The sequence below is a fragment of the Lontra canadensis genome, unplaced genomic scaffold, assembly GCF_010015895.1.
Source record: "Lontra canadensis isolate GAN:19392208 unplaced genomic scaffold, GSC_riverotter_1.0 scaffold104, whole genome shotgun sequence".
Taxonomy (NCBI): Eukaryota; Metazoa; Chordata; class Mammalia; order Carnivora; family Mustelidae; genus Lontra; species Lontra canadensis.
The window spans coordinates 2,150,279-2,164,762 of NW_022631098.1; the positions used below are offsets into that span (position 1 = coordinate 2,150,279).

Here is a 14,484-nt window from a genome sequence, read left to right on the forward strand (position 1 = left end):
CTTCATTGATATTATAAATATCTAATAGAAACAGAAGAAAAGCAAAATCTATGCATAGATGAGGGCAGTAGTAAGCAGTAAGGGAGAATAAGACAGAGTTCCATCAAATTGGGTACGTACAGCATCCAGCCCGGTCAGCTGGGGAAGCCCCAGCTGGAGTCTTGATTGGGAGGCCTGGACGGAGCATCCTTGCACTGGGGAGACTATATACCATAAGGGCGGTATAGGGCGGTAGGGCAGAGACAAGGTTTGGAGTTAGACGTTTGTTTGTGTGCAGTTTGGAGCTAGTCACATTCCTGTATCCTCTTGTCTTTACATATTCAAGGAGTTTGGTCTAGGTGATTTTGCCTCCCCTCCCGGATTCCACTGGGGGTGGGGGAACAGCCCAGCCTGGAGCTGGAGGGCATGGAAGGCCAAGTTTATAGCTCTTGGTGTCCAGACCAGAAAGGCCACTTCTGACCTGGAGGCCGGCTCCCACGTTACTTATGCAGCACAAGTCTCACCAGCAACATTCTTCAGCTGCCTGCACGCGTGCAGGTCGGGGTGGTCGGTCACGCAGGACCCATCACAGGAACCTCCATCCATACAAGACAGGAAGAACAGACCTCGTGACCACATGGAGTCTGCCAGTCTGTGAAGATGATACCTCTCTTTATTTGTTTAGTTTGTTTTTTTTTTTACCTAAAGAAATCAGTGTTTTATGGTTCTTAGCATACAGAATTTATGTATTTTTATTAGATTTATATTGCAGTAGTTTGTAAGTTGTGTAGTTTAAAAAATTTCAATTTCCATATTCATTCCTATCATACAGGTGGTTTTTGTGTCATTAATGTTGTGTCCTGGGACCTTGCTAAAATCACTTATTAAATCTAGGAGCACTGTTGTAGCTTCCGTGGGATTTTCTCTTTAGACAGTCATATATTATCTGCATTTCCCCCCTCTCATTTGTGAGCCATGTGACTTTCACCTGTTTATTTTTCTGCTGTATAGGCAGGGATCTTCAGTATGATTCGTTTAAATGGTGAAATGTACATCCCATAAAATTTACCATTTTAACCCTTTCTAAGTATAGAGTTCAGTGGCATTAAGTGTGTCCACATTGTTGTGCAACCATCACCTTCCATTTGTAGCCCTTGGTCATCTTCCCAAACTGAAACGCTGTCCTCAATAAATAACACCCCCTCCCCCCCCGCGCCCCCTTCCCACAGCCCTTGACAAGCGTTCTGCTTTCTGTATCTGTGAGTTTGACTCCTCCGGCTGCCTCCAGTGAGGGAAGTCGTAACAGTTTTTGTCCTTCTATGAATCTGTTACTGTGCTCATTTCCCCTGTGTCTTCAGTGTTCATCCACGGGGTGGCACGACTCAGGGTCTACTTCCTTTCTAAGACTGAGTTGCATGTATGTACTGCATTTGGACATTCCTCTGTCATTGGACACTTGAGTGGTTTCTGCCTTTTGGGTATTATGAATAACGAATGTTGTTATGAACCTGAGTGTTCAAATAGCTCTTTGTGTCCTTTCAGTTCTTTTGGGTATTTATCCAGCGGTCGAATCGCTGCATCATAGGCTAATTCTCTGTTTAATGTGTTGAGGACCAACAAACTGTTTTCCACAAGGTCTGCGTCCCTTTACCCGTTTTACAGACGGAGCAGCAATCACAGGTGTTCGGTTTCTCCGCGTCCTTACCAACGCTTACTCTTTTTCTTGTGTTGGTATCAGCCATCCTGATGTGAGTGTGTGTGAAGTGGTATCTCATTGGGGTTTTGATTTGCATTTCCGTAATGACTAGGGATGTTGAGTTTTTTGTATGCTAATTGGCCATTTATATATCATCTTTTGTAAAGTATTCACATCTTTTGCCCAGTTGTGTGGTTTTTTTTAAAGATTTTATTTATTTATTTGACACACAGAGAGAGATCACAAGTAGGCAGAGAGGCAGGCAGAGAGAGAGAGAGAGGAGGAAGCAGGCTCCTTGCTGAGCAGAGAGCCCGATGCAGGGCTGGATCCCAGGACTCTGAGATCATGATGCGAGCTGAAGGCAGAAGCTTTAACCCACTGAGCCACCCAGGCGCCCCTTTTGCCCAGTTTTTAATTGGATTATTTCGTTGTGGTTGAAATGTAGGAGTTCCTTATAATTTCTGTGTATTAACACCTTATCAGATGAGTGGTTTGCATTTTCTTGCATTTCATGGGTCGCCTTTAACTCTGATGTTTGTGTCCTTTGATATATAAAAGTTTTATTTAAAAAAAAGGTTTTTTTTTAAAGATTTTATTTATTTGAGAGAGAGAGCACAAGGAGGGCAGAGGGAGAAGCAAACTCCTTGCTGAGCAGGGAACCCAATGCAGGACTGGATCCCAGAACTCCAGGATCATGAACTGAACTGAAGGCAGACAACTGACTGGGCCACTCAGGCATTCAAAAGTTTTATTTTGATGAGTACAAGTAATCTATATATTTTTTGGTTGCCTTTGCCTTTGGTGTCATTTCCAGGAGATCATTGACAAATCTAACATCATAAAACTTTTCCTCCACATGTTTTCTTCTAGGAATTTTGTAGTTTTTCCTCCAGTGTAATTTTGAATAGGAGTAGTGAGAACACACTTTGTTCTGTTCTTGGCTTTAGCGGGGAATCATTTATTGTTTAGCCATTAAGCATGATATTAGCTCTCAATATGGGCTGACAACTTTCCGTTCAATTTCTACTTGCTCATGGTTTTTATCATGAGTGGATATTGAATTTTGTTAAATTTCTTTCTTCATCTGTTGAGATAATCCTATGAGTTTTTCTTTAGTTTCTTGATAGGATGAATTACACTGATGAATTTTTCTTTCTTTTTTTTTTTAAGTTTTTTTTTAAAAAATTTATTCATTTGAGAGAGACACAGAGCATGAGCAGCGGGGAGAGGCAGAAGCAGACTCCCCACTGACCTGGGAGCTAGAGATGGGGCTCCATCCCAGGACCCCGGGATCATGCCCTAAGCCAAAGGCAGACGCTTAAACTGACTGAAGCATCCAGGGGCCCCTACACTGATGAATTTTTCATAAATTAAGTCAACCTTGTGTTCCTGGGATATACTCTACTAGGGCATGATGTATATCCTTTTTACATATTACTAGATGAATTTGTTTTAGTTGTTGAAGGTTTTTAGCTATGAATTCAGTTTCTTTAATAGATACAGGAATATTTACTTTATTCCTTTTTCAGTTAGCTTTGGTAATTTGGTTAAGAATTTGTACATTTTAAGGCGCCTGGGTGGCTCAGTGGGTTAAGCCTCTGCCTTCAACTCAGGTCGTGATCTCAGGGTCCGTCCTGAGATCGAGCCCCACATCGGGCTCCCTGCTCAGTGGGGAGCCTGCTCCCCCACCCCCTCGCCTGCCTCTCTACCTACTTGTGATCTCTGTCAAATAAATAAATAAAATCTTAAAAAAAGAAAGAATTTGTACATTTTAGCTAAGCTGTTGATGTAGGAGCATCAAGTTCTCAGATGTTATTGCCTTTTTATCCTTTTAATGTATGTGGGCTCTAGTGGTATTACCTCTTTCAGTGTTAATTTCTCATCTTATTATTCTTTTCTTCTGTTTATTTTGAGTTTAATTTGTTCTCTAATTTCTTAAGATAGAAGCTTAGGTCATATGTGCATTTAATACAATGAATTTTTCTCTAAACTGCTTTGTTGTATCTCACACATTTTGACAATGTTTTATTTTCATTTTTCTTCAGTTTAAAATATGTCCCAGTTTTTCTTGACAGTTCTTTTACTTCTGGATTATTCGTAAGTGTGTAATTTAATTTCCAGTTTGGGTAATTTCCTATTTTGTTTTCCCTTTTTATAGTTTTCAGTCTAAATATATTATGGTCAGAGAACATACTTTTTATCATCTAAGTTATTTACAATTGTTATAATTTCTTCTGTGACCCAGGATAAGGTCTGACTTGGTGAGTACTCCGCATCCATTTGAAGAGAATGTGTATTTGCTGTTGTTGGGTGAATTATTCTAGACATGGCAGTTAGAGCCTGTTGGTTGATGGTGCTCAGTTCTGTAAGACTAATGTGAAACCCGAGTGGCAGGTGAGGAAAAGGATTAGCAAATACAGCACTTTCAAAAGCTTTGGTTGTACAGGGAAGGGAAAAAAGGATCCTGTTAAAGATGGGAGTGATTGGAGTATATGTAAGCGAAATGGGAAGGAGTCCATGGAGAAACAGTGGTTGAATACACAAGAAAATGGACTGTGTTTTTAAAAAATTAATTATTATTATTTATTTTTAGAGAGGGCAGTTGTGCACAGGAATGGGGTGGGGGATTGGGGAGCAAAGGGAGAGGAAGAGAGAATCCCTGGCAGGCTCCACACCCAGCGTGGAACCCGACACAGGGCTCGATCCCACCATCCTGAGGTTGTGACCTGAGCTGAAATCAAGAGTTGGATGCTTAATTAGCTGAGCCACCCAGGTGCCCCTCTGTGTTTTCTGAGAATAAGTGTTTCCAAAGTAGGCCCTAGGATTGTCCCAAGGAGGAAGATAGTTTTCCTAATAAGGTAGGAAGGAAGAAATATTGAAAACCTTTAGTGTCTTTCCTGTACAACTAGGATAAAATAGGGACTCCTTTTCTAGGCCTTGGAAGCACTGGGTAATTCTGCTTCTGCTTATCTATCAGGCCGTAACTATGAGCCACCCCCATCCTGCATATTTCTGTATTCTAGCTACAGTGGCTTTTATTCAGATTCTCTAACCTGGTGGTTTCCACACATTTTCTTAAAAACAGACTTTATCTTCTTAGAGCAGTTTCAGATTCATAGCAGAATTGAGCAGGAAGTAGGGAGTTCCCATAAACCGCCCGTCACACATGCATAGCTGCTTCTGCTGTCAACATTCTGCACCAAAGTGGCACATTTGTTTCAGGCAGCGACCCTGCGCCGACAGCTCATCCCACCCGAAGCTCCGAGTTTACATTAGGATCAGTCTTGGTGTTGTACGTTCTGTAGATTTTGACAAACGTAGAACAACATGTATTTATCATTATGGCATCAACTAGAATAGTGCCACTGCCCTGGAAGTCCTCTGTGTGCTGCCTGTTCATCCTTCCCCTCGTGCCGATCTCTAGCAACCAGTGATCTTTTTACTGTCTCTAATTCTGCCTTTTGCAGAATGTCGTTTAGTTGGCATCACACAGTGTGTCGTCTTCCCACGTGGGCTGCTTTTGCTTGGTAATATGCGTTTATGGTTCCTCCATGTTTTTTTGTGGCCTGATAGCTGATTTCTTTTTAGCACCAAATAATATTTCATTGCATGTACCACAGTTTGATTATCCACTCACTCACTGAAGGATGTCTTGATTGCTTCCAAATTTTGGCAATTATAAATAAAGCTGCTGTACACATCCATGTGCAGATAAAATTTTCAGCTCATTTTGGGTAAATAACAAGAAGTGTGATTGCTGAATCAATCATATGTTAACAGTATGTTTAGTTTGGTAAGAAGCTGCCAAAGCAATCTTCCAAACTGGCCGTTGTTGATTTCTATATTAAATATCAGTAAAACTTGATTTTTTTTTTTTAAGATTTTATTTATTTGAAAGAGATCACAAGTAGGCAGAGAGGCAGGCAGAGAGAGAGGAGGAAGCAGGCTCCCTGCTGAGCAGAGAGCCCAGTGTGGGGCTCGATCCCAGGACCCTGGCATCATGACCTGAGCCGAAGGCAGAGGCTTTAACCCATTGAGCCACCCAGATGCCCAGCTTGATTTTTTAAAAAAGATTTATTTATGAGAGCGAGAGAGAGAGTGCAAGCATGCTTACGTGCTTATGTTCACAAGGCGGGGAGGGGGAGAGGGGAAGGGAGAAACAGACCCTGGGCTGAACACGGAGCCCAGCGCAGGGTTCGATCCCAAACTGAAGACCATGACCTGAAATGAACCAAGGCAGAGGCTAAACTGACAAAGCCACCCAGACCAACCCCTAAGGGTTGATTTTTATTTGTAATTAATTTTAATTAAAAAAATAAGGGTTCTAGTATTTCCTTCTGACACTGCTGTGGATCATCTCATGCCCTCTTTATTTTGAGAGTGCAAAGCCTTTCTCCCCTTGTGGCATTTGTCCTTTTCTTGGCAGAGGCTCCCCTTTGTGTGGCTGCTTTCTTCTCCCCCTGCAGGTCTTGGCTTAAATGTCACTGCCGTTTTCTGATTGCCCTTCCTAAATTTGTTCTCTTTATTTCTACCACAGTGCCCTTTGTCCTTTGTAGTACTTTTGTGAAAGTCAGTACTTTTGTGAAAGTCTCAGTTCATGGGTCAAAGAAAAAGTCTCAAAGGAAATCAAAGTAAGCTTGGAACTGGATGAAAATAAAAAAATACAACATGTCAAAAATTGTAGAATGTAGCTAAAGTTCTGTTGAGAGGGTAATTTATGGCACTAACTGCCTATATTACAAAAGAGGGAAAAATATCAAATCCGTAACCTTAGTTCCCATCTCAAACTAGAAAAACAAAACCAAAAACTTTGAAGCAAGCAGAAGAGCAGAAATCACTGAAATTGAAAACAGAAAAACAGAAGAGAGCATTTAATGAAACAAAGCTGATTCTTTGAAAATATCAGTGAAATCTAGAACTGCTAGTAAAAGTGACTAAGGACACAAATCGCTGAGAGTAGGGAGGAAATGGATATAATTGCCATCCTACAGGTATTAGAAGAGTATTAAGAGCACGCCTTGAACAACCCTGTGCACGTCAACTTGACCAGTGAAGTTACACGGGCCGGCTGCTTAGAACCACTCCTTGTCAGAACTCTCCCGATATGAAATGGGTAATTGAATAGTTCTGTAGCTATTCAAGAAATTGAATCCATGATTTAAAACCTTTCATAAAAGAAGCTGGGAACAGGACAAGGACGTCTGCTCTCACTACTCCTGTTCAGTACTGTACTGCAGTCTCTAGCCAGGGCAGCTCAGCCAGGAGCAGAAAGGAAAGGCATCCAGGTTGGAAAGAAGAAAGGAAACTGTTCCTATTTGCAGGTAGCATGATTGTCTATGTATAAAGTCCCAAGGAAGCTACAGTTAATTGAGTTTTATTAACTCCAGAAGCTTTTTATTATCATGTTCCTTCACTGTCCTTTGAGCTTTTTTGTTGTTGAGCTCATGGAGGAAATGAATTCACCTGCAAGCATGTCCTACAGCCTCTTTTTATTTTTTGAATTAGTTGAACCTCTACGCTTCTGCAACTTTCACTGAATGTCTTATGCCAGTTTTTTTAACCACTTACTAGGATAGTATGTGGGATTCTGAGAGAGTTGGGATCACTTCCCCCAACTAACAAAAGGCCTAAAGCTTGAGCTTTAATCGAAGATAGTTGGCATTCTCATTTCCCCTCTCTGCTCCTATCAGGTAATAAGAGGGAAATGATTGGGGGCGCCTGGGTGGCTCAGTGGGTTAAAGCCTCTGCTTTCGGCTCAGGTAATGATCCCAGGGTTCTGGGATCAAGCCCTGCGTCAGGCTCTCTGCTCAGCAGGGAGCCTGTTCCCCCACCTGCCTCTCTGCCTCCTTGTGATCTCTGTCAAATAAATAAATAAAATCTTAAAAAAATTTTTTTTAAAAAAGGGAAATGATCAAGATAACCATTCCTGTTTTCTTTTTTTTTTTTTTAAGGTTTTATTTATTTACTAGAGAGCGTGCATGTGCACACACTAATGGGGGTGTGGGGGAGCCAGAGGACAGGGAGGGGGCAAGCAGATGTCCCACAGACAGCAGAGCCTGACGCAGGACTCGATCCTAGGACCCTGAGATCGTAACCTGAGCTGAAGTCAGATGCCTCACCGACTGAGCCATCCAGGTCGCCCCCCTCCAGTTCCTGTTTTCTTGTTTCCACATTTCTATGTATTAACTCACAGTTTTTAACCATTTAGGTATTGTAATGACAGAAATTTGGGAAGCACTGATGCAGAGTTGTATAAATTAATGTCAGCTACAATAGGAATCGTTTGAACAATCATTTTCTTTACAATAATGTTTGAGGTATTTATATTCTTATTCTTTTGTGTTTGAATCTGATTTTAAATTATCTCTGCAGGGGACGCCTGGGTGGCTTGGCTCAGCTGGTTAAGCAGCTGCCTTCGGCTCAGGTCATGATCCCAGCGTCCTGGGATCGAGTCCCACATCGGGCTCCTTGCTCATCCGGGAGCCTGCTTCTCCCTCTGCCTCTGCCTGCCATTCTGTCTGCCTGTGCTCGCTCTCTACCTCTCTCTCTCTGATAAATAAATAAAATCTTAAAAAAAAAAATTATCTCTGCAGAATTATGTGATACATACAATTAAAAAGGAAGATACCATAGGTGTTACTCTCACTCATTTTTACCAGCCAAGGACTCTCTTTATTTATATGGGGAGCAAATCCTGCATTAGCAGCTTTGGTTTTAGCTCCTGGTTCTGGGAGACGATTCTCAGCGCATCTCACCTTTTCTGCATACTTATGAATGACCCTGACTGCTTTATTCCTGACTTTTTTTAAGTATGTGTGTATAGTGAACCTTGGAAGGTGGACATGGTGACAGAGATGATGGCTTCCTCAGAGCCAAGGACAGGTTTGCTTGCTGCCTGTGTGTCGCAGAAAGCTCGATGGTTCTCTTACTGTTTGCGCGTGTGTCACCTGTCCCTTTTCATGTTACCTTGGGGATTGAGGAATTTATGCAGAAAGGAAGGTAATCAGTCGGGAATAGTTTGTCTTCTGCCAGCATCCATGAAACTGGTATTCTGATCCCTTAGCTTACAAGTAGAGTAAAATCTCAGCCCCTTGACAGCATTCTTGATACATTTTACACTCGTTATTAATCAGACCGCCTCAAGACAAAGCAGTGGCCTATGCACTGTCCCATGCTCTGTTAGACCTAAAGGAAGGGACACAGAAGTCAAGCAGCTTGTCTAAGGGCTGGCTGCACATACTCTCTGGCCAAAAGTTGTTCCTCTCTTGAAGGCATTTTATGTAAAATAAAGTCAAATATGGATGTGATACTTTTACCATATTAAATGTAAATTAAGGGACGCCTGGGTGGCTTAGTCGGTTAAGTGGCTGCCTTTGGCTCAGTTTATGATCCCAGGGTCCTGGAATCGAATTCCCATTGGGCTCCTTGCTCAGTGGGGAGCCTGCTTTTCTGCCTCTGCCTGCCACTCTGACTGCTTGTGCTCTCTCTCTTTCCCTCTCTGACAAATAAAATCTTAAAAAATAAAAATAGAAAATAAATGTAAATTAGTATGATTTTAAATCTTTTTCTCTATATGGGATTACTGAAATTTATTTATTTAAAAAAATTTATTTACTTAGCAAGCAGGTGGGGCAGAGGAGGCGGGGGGAGAGAGAGAACCTCAAGCAGACTCCCTGCTGTGTGTGAACCCTGATACGGGGCTTAATCCCAGGACCCCAAGATCATGACCTCAGTGGAAGCCAAGAGTTGGATGCTTAACTGACTGAGCCACCCAGCTGGCCTGGAATATTGAAATTTAAATTAAATCAAGACCTTTAAGTTAAATGCTTTGATAGTTTTCTTTTTAATAACTAATTTTTTTTTTTTTAAGAATTGTTCTCTGTGTACTTCAGTCTGTACCTTAAACCTGCACAAGACATTAATAGAGTTTTAGTGGCTAGAATAATTCATGCTGTGACCAAAGGATGCTGTTCGCAAACTGATGGATTAAATTCCAAATTTTTGGATTTCTTTTCCAAAGCTATTCAGCATGCAAGGTAATCTAATCTCTTTTTGTTTTGCTTTGTATTAAAAACCTGTTTGATTTTCCTGTAAGACCATGTTTTAGCTCCAGTCACTAAAAATGTTACCAATTGAAAAAACAAAACAAAGCTGGCCCATTATAGTAGAATTAGTGGATTCCCAAAGCAAGTGTCAGCTGTATGCTTCCTGAATATCCAAAGGCAGACGGAACATGCAAACCACGTTCATAAGTGGAAGATCAGTGTTGCTTCTCTAGGGACAGGAAAAGCTAAATGTCCTTTTAGGTAGTTTCATTTCCTCCATTTTTGAAAATAGATGTACTAAGAAAAAATAAAATAGGAACAAACTTTGGAAGTGTCAGTATCTGACATTTGTGTGACATTACCCAGTCTGTCATGTGAAGTGCTGTATAAATGGTGGTGTTAGAAATCAGTTTTGTATCGTTTTGTACAGTGTTTCAGCAGCAGGGAGCGAGTAGGGAGGAGGGCTCAGCACCAAAGAAGAGCTGTTTTGTTTGTTCTGTTGCTCAGATTTTTTTGTTTCTGAATCATTCTGGAACTAAGGCTACTGTTACTTGAAGATGAGATTTTTTTTTTCTTTTCAGCATGCAACTTCATAACTGCCATCAGTTTTCATTTTTCTGCCCTGTTACACCAAGCTGAGTCTGTTTATTTTCTGTGACAGACAGGAAAAGAGCTCTGCAGGTCTGAATCACATCTTAGCAGCATTTGTTATCTTCCTCAAGACACTGGCTGTTAACTTTCGAATTCGAGTGTGTCAGTTAGGAGATGAAATTCTTCCTACCTTGCTTTATATTTGGACTCAACATAGACTTAATGATTCCTTAAAAGAAGTAATTATTGAATTATTTCAACTGCAAATATATGTGCATCATCCAAAGGGAGCGAAAACTCAAGAAAAAGGTATAAAAGTTTTTGCTGTTTTGAATTTGCTTCTTCATTAAAACATAGAGTCTTAAGTATGAAATTTTCTATTTCGTAGGAGGTTACGACCTTCCTCTGGATTGTTGTACTTGGTTAATGTTATTAGTCTTGAAGGTGCTTCTCACACTTTTTTTTTAGAATTTGAAGCTGTGGTAACAAATCCTGTCCTGCCTTACCATGTGTTTAGTACATTTGTAAGTATTGTGAGGAACACGGACGAATGGGAGATGCTGTTCCTCTAGCAGCTTTTGACGTGGCAATAATTAGGTGCCAGAAGGGATGACACAGACTGGAGTGTGAGTGAGTTTGGAGAAGACAGGGTCTTGTGTGTCTACATACTGCTCTTATTAGAAGGTAAAAGAGAAATGTGGACTGCAAACAGAGAGATTAATCAGTTCCTCAGGAAGATGTATCCATGCTGCCTTAAACCTCACACTCAATCCAGGCTGCCGTTTTTTCTGGAAAACCAGAAATGGTTTTTTTCTGGGAAACCAGAAATGACTGACTTCTCCTCCTTTGATACCATTCCATCTGTCTCTCACCAAGAGAGTGTTGCTTGATAACAGGTAGTGCATATTTGAAAGTGGTTGAGAGAGTAGATCTTAAAAGTACTCATCACAAAGAAAAAACTTTTTTTGTAACTACGTAAGGTATTGTTAACTATGTAAGGCACTGTGATCATTTCACAGTCTGTACAGATACCAAATAATTATGTTGTACCTCCAAAATTAGTGTTGTATGTCAGTTATACCTCAATTAAAAATAATTTTTAAAAAATCTTAGATAGTGTAGCTTCACTCAGTGGACAGGAATTTTATTGGGGGGAACTGGAACTGAGTGGATTCCCTCCGGCTCTTACTGTGTTTACCTTTGTGCCTACACTAGCCTTTGGACAAATTCATCATGGCCAGTGTAAGGCCCTTGTTAGGAAATCAAGCTCCACTGAGAAATAGCTAAAATGGTGGAAAACCGTGAGAGCCCTTTTTTTTTTTTTTTTTCAAAAGTCACTGTCTATGTTTAATGGGCTCTTTACCTATGTGAAGTTAGATGTATTTGTAGCCCATGAAACCACTGTTAAGTCAAAGAATGGTGGATTTTCTTAGGGTTTCCTCTTTCACACAGGCTAAAGATCAGACTTATCCAGGAGATGACACAGTATGTTTAGGGTTTTGGTTAACTGTGTATTTAGGATGAATTGGAAGTTGGCAGGATGATGAGTCTGCCAGAAACACTCATGTGGTTTTAGGCTATACTAATAGATTTTATGGTTTGTGTGGGAAGTAATAGCTCCTTTGTTACCCACACTGGTCCGATCACAATGGGCGTATCCTGTGTACCAGATTTTGTAGCGTCGCCATTTCAAGAGGGACATAAGGGTACTGGAGTGTGTTTAGGCACAGACAACTAGAATTAGGAGAAGTCTGGGCAACATGTCATTTGTACACTAAAGGAACTAGTAATGTTTTTCTCTTAATGACCTACAGAGAACTTGGTCCTCATACAAATGATGGGACATACTAATTGTATTTGCCTCAGCGGAGAGAAGAAATTAGGTTTTGATTGGGATTTTGATGGAGCTGATTAGAGAAAGTTAGATCAGAGTACAGAAGAATTTTACAACAAATAGCTGAGTGTGAGCCAGACAGTGTTACAAAGTCGGGCCTGCCAGGATATTATCTGAAGAGGCCCTAGTACAGAATGGATGGCTGGACCGGTTTCCACCATTCCAACAGCTGAATGGTTCTGTGGGAGTTGGCAGTGCAAATGGAGTGTAGACGTAAACTGTATTTTTAATTTTTTGAATTATAGGTGCTTATGAATCAAGTAAATGGAGAAGTATCCTATATAACTTATATGATCTGCTAATTAACGAGATAAGTCATATAGGAAGCAGAGGGAAGTATTCTTCGGGCTCTCGTAACGTGGCTGTCAAGGAAAACTTGATTGAGTTGATGGCAGATATTTGTCACCAGGTACAGTAGGTCTTGTCACATTTTGAAGTTTTCTATTAGTTTCCCTTTTACCGGGTTTTTAAAATGTGTGTTCTGATAAAAAGCCTTGTAAAATTACTTTGTATATGTAACTGTTCCTTTCAAAACTCCGAATTTGGAATTGCTGTTCTGATTGAATAATTATTTTGCACATAGGAGCATAATGAAAACTAGTGATGAACTTTTTTTCATGCTTTTTTTTTTTAATTTAAGATTTTATTTATTTGTCTGAGAGAGAGAGCAGGTGCACACATAAGCAGGGGGAGCAGGGGGCAGAGGGAGAAGCAGACTCCTCATTGAGCAAGGATCCTGATGCAGGACTCTGTCCCAGGACCCTGGGATCATGACCTGACCCGAAGGCAGATGCTTAATGGACTGAGCCACCCAGGCATCCCAAAATCCCCCCCTTTTTTTTTTTTTTAATCAAAAGAAATTTTAAATTTAATCCCATTGAAAACAGATTTTTGCTTTACTTTTAGATGTCTTGGTACAAATGTTTCTGGGAAATAGAACTAATAACTTACTTGGTAATATCTGTTTTCAAGAGAGCTACTACAGTCATGCAAAATATTTGTTACTGTGTTACATGTATGTATTTTTTTAACTTACTACTCTTGCTCTGTGACTTCCCTGTGTCTTCATTTGAGGAGGAATTTTTTTCCCTCAAAGTATTAGAAAACAGAATTTGTATATAATGAAAAAAGATTTTCTTTTTGTTATCTTACAGATTTTTAATGACGATACTAGATCTCTGGAGATTTCACAGTCTTATACTACCACCCAGAGAGAACGTAATGATTACAGTGCGTCTTGCAAAAAGAAGAAAATAGAATTAGGCTGGGAAGTAATAAAAGATCATCTTCAGAAGTCACAGAGTGATTTTGATCTTGTGCCTTGGTAAAATGTTACTGTTTTCTCTTCCAGTGTCATTTTAGTCTCATTTAGCTTTTCTCATAAGCCCTGCAGTGGAACGGCCTGGCCATAACTAGGTCCATTGTCCACTTGAAACCAGTCCCTGGTGAAAGGGAAGGTGCTTGCCAGGACCTCTGGCGATCAACCACAGAGGCTCATGCTGGAGCCTGGGCCAGAGGGCCGCGTCTCCGAAGCAGCTGGCCTTCGCAGGGAAGATGGGGGGATGGCTGCCCAGCAGGCGTGGAATGCGCTGAGCTGTGTGTCCCCTCACAGAGGTTTTAGCATGAAGAAATTGAAGATGGCATTCAGAGATCACCGAATAATTTGGACCTTGTGCCATAGGAAAAGGTTGCCTTTTTAAAGAACTTGCTGTGTATAGCATACACAGTTCTTCAAATGCTTAAATGAATTGTGGAGTTCTACAATATCACACAATATTAGGTCTGGTAGGAATCTTTAGAAAATGTCCAGCTCAGCCTGTTTGGTTTACCACAAGGAAAACAAAACTGGGAAAGGCTAAGCAGCTTGTCCAGGGACAGTCAGAAGTTTGTAGATGACAGTCAAACTCGTGTGATCTATGCCTTGATTTTTACCATGTTGATGTCATATTTAAATAAACTGAGTCGTGAGGGGCAAGTATCTTGATTTAGATACTTGTTGCTTAAGTTCATGGTTTTTTTTTTTTGAGATTTTATTTATTTATTTGACAGAGATCACAAGCAGGCAGAGAGGCAGACAGAGAGAGAGGAGGAAGCAGGCTCCCTGCTGAGCAGAGAGCCCGATGCGGGGCTCGATCCCAGGGCCCTGGGATCATGACCTGAGCCGAAGGCAGAGGCTTAACCCACTGAGCCACCCAGGCGCCCTAAGTTCATGTTTCTTTTACGTGGTGGAGGGATCCCTGTTTCAGAGTCTTCAATTTTTCCATTCAGTTCGGGGTTAG

General features: G+C 40.9%; 1 protein-coding gene across 2 annotated transcripts in view; it reads left to right on the forward strand.

Annotated features, from left to right (window-relative positions):
* Window positions 1-14,484, forward strand: part of ATM (ATM serine/threonine kinase) — a 130,699-nt gene that overhangs the window by 11,808 nt on the left and 104,407 nt on the right. For both annotated transcript variants that reach the window (XM_032838312.1, XM_032838313.1), the window contains 4 exons: window positions 9,546-9,711; window positions 10,382-10,620; window positions 12,451-12,614; window positions 13,360-13,529. In XM_032838312.1, coding sequence (XP_032694203.1) covers window positions 9,546-9,711; window positions 10,382-10,620; window positions 12,451-12,614; window positions 13,360-13,529 — 739 coding nt within the window. The remainder of the gene's footprint in view (window positions 1-9,545; window positions 9,712-10,381; window positions 10,621-12,450; window positions 12,615-13,359; window positions 13,530-14,484) is intronic.